Genomic DNA, 15,171 nt, shown 5'->3' on the forward strand with positions numbered 1-15,171 from the left:
AGTGGAAGAAAGCTCTGATACTGCAAAATGAATCTCACTTGGTACTTTTTAAAGACTGAGCTTTTCCAATGAATCTGCAAAATTCATGGAAATGCTGAGATGCTAGAGACAAATTAATGAATGACAGTTATTACTCCCCTGTCAAAAAGTAAGTGCAGTGTGAGTTCAGTAAATGTTATGAACACTACTACCAGCTCCCTGCCACAGGCTATTGGCATTTGACCAGCTATAAGATCCTCAGGACAGCCTAGATTCAATCTAAACACCAGGAAAATTAAAACCATCTTTATTATAATGGAAAGAAAACAGAACCAAACAGAAGCAGAAAAATTAGAACTATCTTTATTATGACAGAACCAAAACCCCATCTTGTTAATAAATAGGATATGGAGAGAAGCATGAAAATAATAATATAGAACATGCTGAATATAATGTTCTTCATCTAATCACCCCCTAAGATTGTTTTTAGCTTTTGAAGGTGATATTTTAGCAGTAGTTATCCTCTACCTTGCCTTGCTCTTTCAGAATGGGACTGCATTCTGGTTCTCTTTCTCAACACATTTGTATTTTAATACCACTGTTTGCAAATGATATTTAAAGTAATTTTGGAGTAACATAATCTTTCTTTTCTTTATAATCCAAGAAGAATTTTATTTACTTTAAGAATGTGTAAGAATGCAAGTTACATATAATTACTTTGGTCCTTTACTAGCAACTTTATTCTTGTCTCATCTGACTTACTTCCTTTTTCCCTTCCTCTTCAATCTCTATAGTATATCAGGGTCCTTCACAAATCATAACATTTTCTCCCCCTGTTTACAGTTGAGAAGGGGTGATAGGATACATCTTTCATTGCTGCTTGTGAGCAATGTCTTCATTCTCAAGGGTACTTTACCTGCAAGCAATCTGTGCTAAAAATTCCTTTACAGAGTGTATTTTAGGGATGAAATCTCCACTGAAAGACTTGATACACGGCCTCTCTGAAAATTAAGGTAGATAAAAAGTGGGGACATTTAGAAAATCCTAGGCAGCTACGGATGGGTTATGAAATGTGAACTACTGCATATGATTTGTATATAGTAATGAAATCATGTGAAACTATAATAAAAACAATGCTGAAGCTGTTTTTGTAAGAGCAGTAAGTCAAGACCACTTTAAAACAGATTCCAAGACAGATACGGCTGCTTTGAGATCCAAGAATCACAGAATAATTTATATTGGATGAGGTTTTGTAGGTCATCTGGTCAGAATCCTCCTCAGAGAATGCCCTGCATAAATCAGGTTGTTCTGGACTTTCCCCCATCAGATTGTGACTGTTTTTAAGTATGGGGATTTCATAACATCTCTCACCAAAAGTAATTGAGAAATTTAAAAAACCCTAAAAGGCATCAGTGGTGCTTTACTGCATAATTTCTTTGCCATAGTGCTACAAAACGGACATAGTGAGTAAATCTCCCTGTCTGTCAGAGTATTTACTCTAAATTTCAACTGCAGAGTATTTATTTGTTTTTATAAAAACAGCTTATTTTTCAGGCTTTTGTGACTGAAAGTTCGAATTCTGAAGGCAGTTGAAAGAGAAAAGCAGTGATCCATAACATTATCTCTATTCAGCTGTAGTGGAAGATCATTGGGACCAGTTTGTTTAAAAACAGGTTTTATCTGTACAACTGTTATTTTTTCAAAAGTGGTCTTCATTTCTTTTATAGATATATTTGAAATACATTTTAAGTTAAAGGAAGATAGTGTATAAGTCCTGTCTGATTTTTCTAATAAAAAAGAAATACTTCTGTTATCTATATATATTAAATTTATGGATTAATTTACAATTTTTATTACATTATATGATTTGAAGTTTTACTGCATTGTTCATTTTTTATAAATAGAGTTATTATCACTTCCTATTTAGAAATTAAGCTTAATTAGACCTATTGCTTAATGGTCTTGAAAACTGTGAAATCATTAGACAAAAGATTATTTACTGAAGCTAATAAGATTCAAAATTACCTTAGGGAGTATTCTTTATTGATTTGATTAAAATTTTATAACACGTCTTGGATTTTTTTTCCCTGTTAGTAACTGGCAATAGTAACATTGATTCTCCAAAGACATTGTGCAGATGCAGCAAAATTTCTCATCTGTAGGTTTCCAAGTTCTGTATTGAATTTGAAAATAAAATTTCAACTCTTGTTGACTTATTTTTCTTTCAGTTACATGCATTGAGTGCTTAAAAGAATTGTTTTATTTCTGAGAGGCAAAGTAATGGTGGTCTAAAATTTTTAAATGTTTTATTTTCAATTTTCAATTTCAATTTTTGAAGGTTTTATTTATTTTTATTATTCTGGGACTTTAAAAGCAGTAATTGTGTTCTCTGAGACCCCTGAGAAAGTCTTAAGGACAGTTTCAGCTTGCAGAAGTCCTTTTATTTTGATAATCAGACAGGCCTGAAAATAACTGTTCTTCAGTAGAAATAGTAAAAGAAATTCTGCAAGTATTAATAGCTCTTTTCATCAGTTGCCATCTAAATTATTGAGAATGAAAATGTAAAAAGTACGCATGGATAGATTTATTCTATTGAATATTGTTGTTGATTCCATGCAATATTTAAATAAAATATTTTAAGTCTAAAAAGGCTTTTGTATAATTACATATATATGTGAATTACTAATTTTCAAGCTTTGTTCTCACAAAGATATAAAAATATTTCTAAGCCAGATCTTGTGAGATCATTGATACCAAAAAAGGAGATTTCTCTCAGGTGTGTTTATTTTGCTGTGCAAACAGCAACACCAGAGACTTCAAAGACAACTTTAGTATACAGTGATTATTTGCAGGTTTATTCTGGCTTTGTGAGCACCTTGAAATGTGAACATCTGATTCTATGGAAACGTAATTCTGATGTTATGCAAACTCAAAACATTTATTACTAAAATTCATTTCTAACAACCTGTACCCCCTCATCTGTATTTTCTGTATACTCAGTCATTTGGGGTTTTTCCACGTTACCATCTCCTTTGGGCTCGGTTCAGTCAGCTCAGGATGTGAGCAAGGCAGCTGCACAAGCACTGTGATCTCACAGGGACAGCCACTGTCCTAAACTGCACTGGTCCTGTCCAATTCTGCTTGCCAGTCTTTTTCAGAGAGACAGAGAAAGAAAATCCAAAAGTTATCTGCAGCCAGTCATTGAAATCTAATTGAAAGATACTCCTGGGACAAGTTAGGAATGGTATTAAATGTTTCTGTAAATATTTCACTCACCCTGCTACTGAAGAAAGATAAATATTTAGTTGTTTGCTCAGTTGTTTGCGCATCAAAAATCTGAAAGGCACTGTCTGGTGACTTGTAATATTCTAATCTTTTTCTTCATTCAGCATCTTTCAGTAGTCTACCCGGAGGTGAAAAAGATGAATGTGATAGGTTGTTCATCAAAAGGGAGAGGTCATGCCCTCCAGCATGATTATTTGAACTAATTTTGTTTGACCCATTTTTATTTTAGGCATGAAAAATACATGCTGTGTACTTTTAGAAGAGGAAAAAAATGCCATTAATCAAAAGACAAGTCTTAAAACCAGTCAAGCTACTAGACTTTAAAATAAATGATGTTTACTTTCTTTTCACGAGTGCTGAGCTTGCTGTATTGTACTGTTATCTATTTTAAACCCTTAAAATCCCCCAGAAATTTCCTCCTGGATAAAAATTTGCAGCCGTTCTTGTGCCTGTTCCTATATTTCACCTCCAATTTCAGGTGAAAAATTAACAAGTAGGGATTCAAAAATGGCCATATATCAAAGATTTTTTGTGTTTTTCCATAAAAGAAAGCAGAACCCTACTGGTTCCAGTAATACAACAGTGAAAGGAGGGGGAAATGATGATAGTGTGATATATAGTAATTATTTTAGTCAGGAAATGTGTGAGACATGCACATTTTCAAAGTGTTTGCTGAGAGCTGCTCTGTTGAGAGTATCAGTGAAGATCTGAAGCCTCTCAGGTCAGCTGTAAAATGTCTCTGATGTCATCAGGAATGAGCCTCCTCAGTGGTAATCCTGGAAATCAAATGAACCTGCTCAGGGCTGTTCAAATTGTGTTGATGTGTAAATTGCTTGGAAGGTGAGTTATGTGCTGAGTAAATAACAGAAGTCTACAAGAAGGAGAAGGGTCAGTCAGGTGAGGAAGGCAGATTACTTTAGATGACATGAGATTTTATTTTTCATCATCTAGCTACCATACCTATTTAGCAGGAAGATGCTTAATGCTGTATAAAATGCACACGTTCCTTGTGCATTTCAGGGAGTTTACCACATGCTGGCTAGCTACTCTAGCTAATTTTTTATCTTTTTTTAATTACCCAGTCAATATCCTGGAAGACAGGACTAGTAGCGTGAGCTATTTTTGTACTCATTCCTACTCATAATTTCACACACACTCCTGAAATTAATATAGATTGGTATCTAATACTGCAGTTTGCATCCAAATCCATCTTTGTAATAACAGCTGCATAAGGTCTTTCTTGGAAAAAGTCTGTGCTTTCTAAATGCTAATCACCCCTATTAAAATGAACAAATTCTAATTGTAATGAATTTTAAATACACGTAATTGTGCATTGACTTGAATAATTTAAGAGAGGCAAAAATTCCCAACTTCTAATGTTGACATTTTGACAAAGGCACACAGTTGCCCAATTAAGGTTCAAATTGACTTTGTTGTTAGAAGAATTTATTTCAATAAACAGCTACTTAGAAGTCTTAAATAAGTAAAATGAGTGCTTTGAAATAAGCTGTGACTATTACCATGTAGCACCGGATAAAAAATCCAGTGAGTGAGCCAAAATGTTTCTGTGGATTAGTAGATTATAACAAGAAGAAGAAACCTGGAAAAGCAACACACAGTTCTTTACCTGTTTGGGAAACTGTCCTGTATCCACATGTAGCCATAATTTTTCAAACTGTGGAGGGAGTAATGGCATGCAGCAGTCAATATAGTCCTGAGTTCTAACAAGATCCAGTACATCTCATTGGGAATATGCAAAGTTTTTTCATGGGATGCTGTTGAATGGAACAAATTGTTGTGCAGGTTTTTCGAACAGCACTGCTAATTTTGGACAGATCTCTATGGAGGTCCCGGCAGGTTTTACTACAGTAAACAACTGTCTTTGCTCTGATTCTGATGTTGTTGGATAAGAGAAAATGTGCTCTGTTTTCAGTCTTTGATACCAGTTTTCATTTATCTGGATTGTAAGCAAAAAATCACCTTTCATAATTAAGAAATATTTTCTGTTTTCTCTGACATGATTTACTTTAAGACCTGATAATATTTCCTCAATTTTTTTGTGGTCATTTTAAAAATAAAACAAGACAAAGCCAAATGGGAAACCTATACTCAGCCTTGATCTGGTAGCAAGATGACAATATGAGTTCTTACACAGAAGAAGATTAAGTTGTGAGATAAAATACTTGTGTAATCTTAGATGAAATAATATATCTGTAGTTGAGTGGTTCAAAAATATGGTGATCTTTAGAGCTGTCAGTGATAGCTAAAGTTTTAGTCAACTTTTTTTTAATGAGGAAGAAAAAAAATTTTGCGGGAAGTAAAAGAAATATGGAAAGATTAGAAGGCTTTTCAAAAACCTGAAAAACAGGATAGCAGACATTTTTACTTCATTTAAAATAGGGCAAAATTTTTCAGCATTTTATGTCATTAGTTCTTCTGTTGACTTTGAATTTTTTTTTATGCAGCATAAAATTCCTAAGCCTTCTCCTAAACGATCTCCTAAGCAGAATAGATTTGGCCAATGATTGCATTGTGACCACCCTTTTTCTTCCATTTTTTTCTGACATTTCCAGTGTGTTTTTTAATTGTTTTTCTGCTAACAATTGACTATAATGAATTTTTAGACTATATCAAAAAACTATTTTAAAAGTAAAGAGAAAATTATATTAAAACAAGAGTAGAGAGCATTGTCTGAATTTCTCATCCCTCATTACTTTCCCTTCTGTATTGTCTGACATATTTATTAATCTTTGGATCCCATGTTCATCCTGTCACCCTACAGCACAATTTCACGTAAAGTGAGTATGAGTATTAGACTTGCCAGATAAAAAGCTGTCAGTGCATCCTTTCTGATCTTTGAATTGCCTCACTTTTATGATGTCACATAGATATTACATTTCATTTTGGGGAAATGTTCTTGTATTTTTGTCTTACTATTCTTCCTAAAATATAATGTGTAAAAACTCTGAAAAAGTCACCCTGATAGTCAAGGCTATTTAAGTCATTTTTAGCAATATGTTGGACTGATATAAAATATGGCAATTCATCTTGCTTGATTAGGATGTCTGTGTGATTTAAGAACATGCTAAATTACAAGATTATGGATTTTTGACTGAAGAAATTGTCCTGTTTCATTTATCATTTGAATATAGATTTTTTTAAATTGTCCATGATTCAAGTCATAAACCATAATGACTTATTGAATCTTTGTTACTGAACCAGCAGCCACTCAGTTAACTAATTTGTGTCACCATTTGATTTTGAAGAATGAACTGTTGAGGTAAGTTAGAAACCAGGAATACAAAAATTATCTTTCAAATGGAACGCAAATCATAAATAAGATCTGTTTTCACCACCCCTTCCACATTTGTTGATAACAATCAACAGTTTTATAGGGACTCAAAAAAACTTGATAAGATAAAAACTAACTAGATTTTTTTTTTATTTTATAAAGGAGCATGCTATGCACTGTCTATTTGTGATTAGCATTTATATCTGTTCGTCACGTGTCTGTGCTAAGCATTTATTTTCAGAAATGAAATTTATGCAATTTCACAATTTCATGAAGTGCCATATGTGCCAAGTCCCCACGTGCAACTACACTGAGATATGATCCAAAACTCTCGTTCATATATCATATTAATCCAATATTTCTGTTCATATATATGCATAAACTATAACTTTTGTAAGTTACACTCCCTTTCAGATAAAAAAGTTCCTCTAAGTTTATATAGATCAAAGCTTTTTTAGAAGTCAGAACATTTCCCAGTAGCTGTTTCAAAAATGTCATCTACTTTACCACAAAAGTGAAAATTTTTAACAGTTTCTCACCTTCATTTTATAAAAAATTGCAATATTTTATTTAATTTCACATGTTTAATGTGTTTAGATAATCTGAGATCATTTTAGGAACTTAAAAGTTATCATAATTCTCAGAATTATCTATTAAAGTAGTTATCAAGTATTTGTTTAGTTTTGCCTTGTTTTCCAGAATGTAGCCTGTAGCTATTTTAATCCACACATGTGAATATGCACGTGCACTCAAACAAACTTGTAAATATTCCTAATTTCACATGTTTAATATGTTTAGGTAAACTGAGATCACTTTAGGAACTTAAAAGTTATCTATTAAAATAGTTATCAAGCATTTGTATAGTTTTGCCTTGTTTTCCAGAGTATAGCCTGTGCTATTTTAATCCACACATGAGAACATGCACATGCACACAGACAAACTTGTAAATGTCCCTAATTATAATTACACAGCCTTTGCTTGACAGTTCCTCTCTGTGTTGAATGAGCCTGAAGGAGAAATGTTTTTCGGTTAATAAAACTTTTGGTACAGCAGGTTGTCAGGAAAATCAATCTAATTTTTCCTCATGATCTACAGAGGCAAAGGAGAAATATCTAAGGGAGCAATTGCTCTAAATTTCATGGCTACTTTAGTGTTGAGTCAATCAAATGTGGAATATCAATACCTCTGCACAACATGAGTGACTGTATCCTGTTGTTGTGATGAATCGTAGATGTAGAAATATGAAAGAGAAAAACAGTAAGAGGGGATTACATACAATGTTACAGGGATATTAAATATCATCAGGCAAGATGATATCTTGCTGTGTGTCCAATTTAAATTAAAGAAATCAAGATGAAACCAAATTAATTCAATTGAATTGATTTTGAAGCATAGATGTCTCAGTTCCTAGAAATTAGAGATCGTGCCTTTTCTTCATTTATAGACAGAAAATGTGCCAAACTTCTGCACACAGTAGTACAATTTGTTTATACTTTCACACTCTTTTGTGTAAAACCACCTCAGTCACTGAGATCTAGAGACTGCAGTCAGGTCAGAGGGATGAGGATCTTATTTATGGATAGCATATGAAACAGCAGAAATGAGAAAAAATTGAATAAACATTGAATTGAAATAATTTAAAACTTCTCTTACTTTACCTTTCAGTTGTTTGTTTGGGGTTTTTTTTTCCCTTCTGAATTGTTCTTCTTTCAGGAATGAATGAGATTTCAGAGAACATGGCTTTTTAGTTACTGCATAAAAATACAGTGTTTTGCATTCTTTTTGATGGTTGAATATTGTGGTACAGATCTGTCTTCTTTTTGATTTTATGAACTTATTTAGTCACTAAATGAGCAGATACTTCAACACATGTTCTTCATTGAACCTGAGACTATATGAGTTTTAGTGTTTGATATTGACAAAATAATTAAGTATTGAGGTGTCCCTGTAGTAAGAGAAAAATGGACCTTCTCCCTGTCTCTGGTTATAGACCATAAAATATCCAATAAACTGTGACAGAGACTCATAGTGTTGATTTCATACAAGGGGATTTTGAAAAAGCTAATAATTTCCAGTGTGTTATGAAAAAAAATACAATCTCCCCTGTCACCACCCCCCCCAAAAAAAAGAAGAGGGAAAAAGAAAAACAATAGACCCACTATTTATTTTAATGCATATTTCATGAAGAAATGTTGCTGAAAATTCTCTGCCCAAAAGTACAGAAATAAACTAGTGTAAATTTATTTTCAAAAGGTACACAATGTTTAAAATCTGGGGGGATAAAACATGCAGTGAAAACATTCATTTTAAGGACATTCATACCACAGGTGCACTTAAAAACTTGTTTACTTTTTTACCTTTTTGTGTCATAATTATTATCATTTTCTTTACACTATTATTATTGACATTGAAGACAATGTCCTGTAACTTCTTTGTTAGTGTAGAGATCAGTTTCACAGAGACGTTTAGAAATAGATCTATCCCATGAGCAGCCCTGAATGAAATATGGCTTGAACTATTTTCTGCAGCAGTAGTGTACCTGTGTGCACTGGAAAATGTATTTTATTACTAATGGCATGGTTATAAATCAAATGTCCCTTGATGTCTCTACTCCCTCTTCAGTGGTTCTCCAGAAGTTGGCATAGTGGCGTTATTCTACTCTTTAAGATTTTGATATTGGATAACTCAAAATTAACAGGATAGGTAGGAAGTTACATCCTAAAGTGAGCTGGAATAAGTTCTAGCTCAAACATCTGTGTCAGAAGATCTGCTGGTAGTGGTAAGACTCTACAGGATTCTACAACTCCGTTGTACCTACAGAGGAAGTCTGTTTGAAATAGTGACTAAAAGTAGTCTGGTAATTTCCTCTTTCTAAGCAAAAAGTTTCAAAACTCCTACATAGAGATTTTCAGAGAGAGAAAAAAAAAAAAGAAAAAAAATTGAGATTATTTGGAAATGAAATTTGTAACGTCATATTGTTTAATGTGTGACTGTGAACTTGCATGTGGAGTCTGTATCTATGTTGCTGTGTTATAGCAGCTGCTTGACTTAGAATTCCTGACTGGTGGCTCCTTACACTTTACTTACATTAAATTTCACTGACATGATCTGTCAGCAAATAGGTAGAATGCACCTTTAATACCCCTGGAGTATGTGGTTTAGGTTTTTTGTTGTTGCTAGTACAATAAGTATTTCTTCTCATGCTTTTGCATTGTCCTAACAGGCATCATTTATAAAAACTGTCAATGTATGATATTGTGTCTGGGGTTCAAAGTTTGCAGCTATGTTAAATTTAACAGACATCAGTTTATGCAAAGTGAAATACTTGCAACACAAGAAAATTTCTGAGAAATTGTCAACACTATTGATTTTTTTGTCAGATAGTCTACATGGGCTGGACGGAAGAACGGGAACAAGACTCCCTTCAGGACCGAATGTACACACCAAAGTTCCTAGCACTGAGGGGATCTTCCCTGTATAAATTTATAGCACCTCCAGTAAGTATGTTTCTTCTGCTTAGTGGGAACAAATCTTATTAAATATAATAATGTCATATAATATGTACAAGTCTTTCACAATGAGATACCACTCATTGGGCTAGCAGAACTGTAACAGCAGAGTTCCGGGGTGCGTGGTAGAGAAGTGATGGAAAACAGCTCTTCATCAGATTGGGTATCTACAAGAACTTATTTTCCCACACTTAAATGAACACTTAAAAAATAAAAGAGAAATATGCTCATGTTAAAAGGGAGATTTTAATTTTCTATTGGCAGACAGAACAGGCCCAAAGCAACATGGTTAGATTTAAACTGAACAATCATTCTAGAGAAACTGCTGAGATTCGGGGAAATATCAAAGCTTTTTACATGTTGTAGAGATGGCAACATGTCTCTATTTAGATTCCATCCTGAATGTAAGTTTTTGTAAGTTTGAGAGCACCAAAAGGAAGGTAGGGAATCAAGTGAAATTGGTTTAAGTTAAAATATTAATTGGAATCTCACTGGGAACACCAGGCAAAATTTTAGTGCTCGTCTTCTACTCAGCAATTTACTTTCACTGTCTTATGGTACATCTAAGATGCAGTAAAGATCCTCTAGCTAACTTTTAAGCCAGTTGCTAAGGAGACAGTAGCAGTCCTATCCATGCCTGCAGCAGGAAGAGTCATGTGGATTAATTTTTCCTGTTTATTGGGTGACCTTTCTGACTGCTGCTAAACCCTGTGTTTGTCAGGCTGTAGCGCCTTCCTGCCTGAAACAGAATCATAAAATAGTTTGTGTTGAAAGGGAGCTTTAAAGGTCATCTAGTCCAACCTCCTTACAGCAAGCAGGGACACCTTCAACTGGGGCAGGTTGCTCAGAGCCTGTCTAACCTGGTCTTGAATACTTTCAGAGATGGGGCATCTACCACCTCTTGGGGCAATATCTTCCTGAGGTAGTTCAAAGTCATCAATCTTTAGATTGATCATCAGTAACTACTGGTGTTCATTTAGCAAAAGGTTTAAAAACATGTGAAAGACATGGGGAATGGAAGTAAGTATGAACTGAAAATATCATATGTTCAATGTTTGTAGACTAGTTCATGGGTGTGGGATTTTGGCTCTCTTAGGTAAATTAATTAATTTGTCAGGGTCCGATTAAAATGTCAGATTATGATAACAAGCACCTTAATTCAAAAACATCTCTCCTGTCTTTGCCATACCTCCTTCAGCATTTGCTGCCTGTCAAGTAAAACCAACTCCATTCTGGGTACTAGATAGAATCAGAAACAATGATGAGAAATCCTGTTTCAAATACAAAAAAGGAAGATTATTCTTTTCTAAGAACTATGGAAGAGACCACAAACCTCTTTACTAAAGAATCACACATATATAGGAATAATATACTTGTAGGAGGTAAATGTCTGATGGGGGGTGATTAATGTGTGAAAGGAACATGCTCATATGAAGAGCCTGAACCATGGTGACATGAGTAAGGAAAATCTTGGCAAGCTGATATAATATAAGACAAGAAATCCATCCTCAAGTTTTTATAGCTCAGCTGCAAGCACAAAATGAATTTGTATTGCCAGATTCTGATTCCTAGTCTAAAATAGAAAAACTGTTCAAATGCAGAGAAAAATATTTTCTCTTCATGGAGTAGGAGGGAAGCAGAATGATGAGAATGCTTTTTTTAGGACAGATGAAGAGCTCGTGCAGAGCTGCCTTAAAGACATAGAATCATAGAATGTTTATGTTAGAAAGGAACTTAAAGTTCAACCAGTTCTAACATGTAATGCATATAATAATGGCACACTTCCAAAATCCTATTTTCTATATGCAAACTTTTACATATACAGCGAAGTTTGCTATTTTGAAGGTTTGTCTCTTCCAGAGATTAGAAAATATTATGAACAAAGTTTCAATGACAGTTTCAGATCTTCTTTTTAGGAGGTGTATAAAGTGTAGTTAAAATTGAAACTGCTTTACTTTATATGTGCTGTATAAACTACTTGGACAAAGTTGTTTTCTGAAAAGAGGTGTTCTGCAAGCTTTCTTAACCAGAAAATAAAACAAAAGTATTTCCCCAGTCTCTGCCAAATTCTAACACATAAGGAAGCATGTGTTTAAACGATGTCTATCAGCAGCCTCCCCTGCCTCTTTTTTTATCTGTTTGAGCAATAGTACTTCTACTTTCCGTGCTCAGATAAAAGAGCAATCCTAGTGCTTCTTATTTTCATTTGAAGTTTTTAAAGAAAATTACTTATTTACTATTATTTTTTTCTATTATTTCCTGGCACATTTTCTTCTTTAGAATTATTAATTGTGTCAATGCTGGGGGTTTTTGATTTCTTCCAATTTATAAATAGAAATTTACTTGAGAAAGAGCTACTAACATCCTTTCTTTTGCTACTCAATATTTTAAATGAAAACATTAAAAGTGAATGGTGCAGCAATTTCTATGGGCATCTTAATTCTACAGTTACTTTTGTTTTGCACATATCTTTGTACAGAAAGAGTTTTGTTTTGACCTGAAAAAACCTCCCTTTACAGTTACAAACAAAATCAGGAAACCAGGGGAGAAGAGGGAGCTCTTATATTCTCTCCCAAAATATGGAGCCTGTCGTAAATTTTTAAACATTGCTCCAAATGACTTTGTGCTTCAGGAGCAATAATAATGACTTTTCCTCGTGGCACAATAAGACTTCCTCTGGTGTGACTGGGTGTTGTGGGCTCAGTGGGACTGTAGCAAGGCTCCTCTCCCCATTTTTCTGTTCGTGGTGAGAAATTTATCTTTTTGTCCATAGAAGAAAGAGTAGCTTTGTGGTTTAATACCCACAGTTCAATAAGATAGGGAAGAGTACATTTGACAATGACTGTAAATATATAAAATTCTAATAGAAGAGAAACTGTAGCACTGTGTTTTTGAACTTTTCATTCCTACCTGTGATTTCCTTAAAGGACCTTCCATTACAACAATGTTTATAACTAAAAATTAGTTAGATATAGAATTTTGTCATACAGCATCAAAATAATTTTGATCTATTAATGATTACTTTCTCTTTAAATAAGAAATAAATTGATCTCATATAATATTTTGTTCCTTGGGCTCTAGAAGCTATTAAATTTTTTTTTTAAACTTTCAAAAACTTTATCCTGAATATGGTAGAAGCAGTAATGTATGTTTTCATCAACCTATTCATTGTGTCTAACAAATTTAATGATACAGCTGTCTTCCTTTGGATATGGGCCACTGTCCAAAGTGTCTTACCATTAAGTTGATTATTTTTCCATTTATAACCTCAATTTGATTCTATTTTGTGCTTTCTTGTTTATTTTGACATTTTTAATATTTTCCTGTTTTCTGCTTGCATTTTCCTTGGAAATTTTATACACTGTTCTGATATTGCCTTAACTCTTCCCTTACTGAATACATTAATCTATATCTTTCTGTCTCATTTAAGTCTTTACACTGACCCTTCCATGATTTAATTTAATTCTTTTATATATGCATTTTTCTGCGTAAAAACAGTTGCTTAAAATGAACACAGTTAAAAACAGTTGAGAAAACACAAAACAAAGAGGAAAATAAAAAAAAAGACTATTCTTCAAATCTTAGTTTGTTAGAATTTAGGAGTAGATTGATCTTGGTAAGAAAAAAGGAAAAATTAACATTTGCCTGTGTTGCTTCATGCTTGGTTTTTTTCCCTCTGGATCTCAAGGGGTGTGGGGTAAGTGTCTGGGACATTGCAAGGTTGGGGACTGGTTTTGCGGATCTGCAAACGCTGCAGGTGATTAGGAGCAAATAGTGGCACTCAGTTACAAGTTGGAAAGTGGTGAGAAGTGTGTTTTCTAATGGGCAGGGCCCTGGCTCTGTGAGATGAAAATTCAAGGGCTGCATCCTCTCAGGATCTCACTGCAAACCCTGCAAGTTCCCTGGGAAAGTATCTTCATTTTGCATAGAGCAGGCTGCATGCAGAGGATCTGCATTGTAAGGACAGGGACGACATCTCCTAGATGGAAGGGTCTGGTCCCTGCTAGATGTTGCTTTGAGGCAGTGCTTGGTCTTTCTGAATATATTTTAATCAATGTATATAATTTAGGGATTTTTTTTGTTAATAAACTTAATTCTTAAAAATCAACAAAAATAACTTCATTTCTTTTTCTGTTTATTTTGTGTTTTGTTTGTTTTTTAAAGGTCACAACCTGGGATTGGACACGAGCTGAGAAAACATTTTCAGTTTATGAGATAATGTGCAAAATTCTCAAGGTATGATAAGAAAGTATAAAATAAATTGCCACTTTGACAGACAAGAGCATAATACTAACTACCTTGTAGAAAGAGATCTATTTTTTTTCTTTTTGAAGTCCAATATCAGAAGTTCTGGTGTCAGTAGGTACAAAATTGAAGTAGAAGGCATGGCAAAATTGGAAATAAACTGATTTTGACTAGGAAATGACCTTATTTCTCCATAATGCTGTTTGGACTTTACAGCTTCACTTTAATGCCACATTTAGCTAGTGTAATACTAACTTTTCTAACAGAGGACCTAAAGAAGCAGTGATCACTTTGGTTGTTTTCAAATACAGTGATGGAACTAATAGCAGCTGCAATGTATGACTTCACTAGGACTGAGAGCAGAGACTTTAAAATATACAATACACTTCTGAAAACTTTTGTCTTATTTTTTCCATTTTCTTCAGTTTGTCTGAAGTGTAATAAATGAGAAGAGATAGCGGTACATGTTTAGAACCCTAAAATTATGAGTAGAAAGTTAAATTAGACCATTATTGTACATTGTTTCAATATTTTTTTAATTATTAATTCAATCAGAATTATTTTATCTGCTCTTTTCTCTATTTTAAAAACAGTGAAAAACAGATGCTCAAAATTTCTCAAATGAGAAGGAAAAGAGAATCATTTTTAATGTGAAATGCTTTCTGATTTATGTTGGTCTTGGGGTTCTTTTGGTCCAAATTACATAAAAGGTAATGTTAACATTTCTATCATTTTATCTAGGCAGAGGCAGACCAGAATCAATGAGAAATATGAAAATACTATACTTTTTTAAAGTGTTTTTCACTGGGTAGACCTTTAACTGACATAAATGCTATATTTCTTACCTTTGTAGGTCACATA

At 33.7% G+C, this 15,171-nt stretch overlaps 1 protein-coding gene across 5 annotated transcripts in view; it reads left to right on the top strand.

Moving 5' to 3' along the window:
• SNTG1 (syntrophin gamma 1) overlaps positions 1–15,171 on the top strand; it is a 320,666-nt gene that overhangs the window by 259,075 nt on the left and 46,420 nt on the right. For 4 of the 5 annotated variants that reach the window (XM_063168607.1, XM_063168586.1, XM_063168575.1 and 1 more), the window contains 2 exons: positions 9,937–10,053; positions 14,230–14,301. In XM_063168607.1, the coding sequence (XP_063024677.1) occupies positions 9,937–10,053; positions 14,230–14,301 (189 nt within the window). The remainder of the gene's footprint in view (positions 1–9,936; positions 10,054–14,229; positions 14,302–15,171) is intronic. The other variant, XM_063168615.1, reaches the window with a different exon arrangement.

The sequence above is a fragment of the Melospiza melodia genome, chromosome 1 (genome assembly GCF_035770615.1).
Source record: "Melospiza melodia melodia isolate bMelMel2 chromosome 1, bMelMel2.pri, whole genome shotgun sequence".
Lineage (NCBI taxonomy): Eukaryota > Metazoa > Chordata > Aves > Passeriformes > Passerellidae > Melospiza > Melospiza melodia.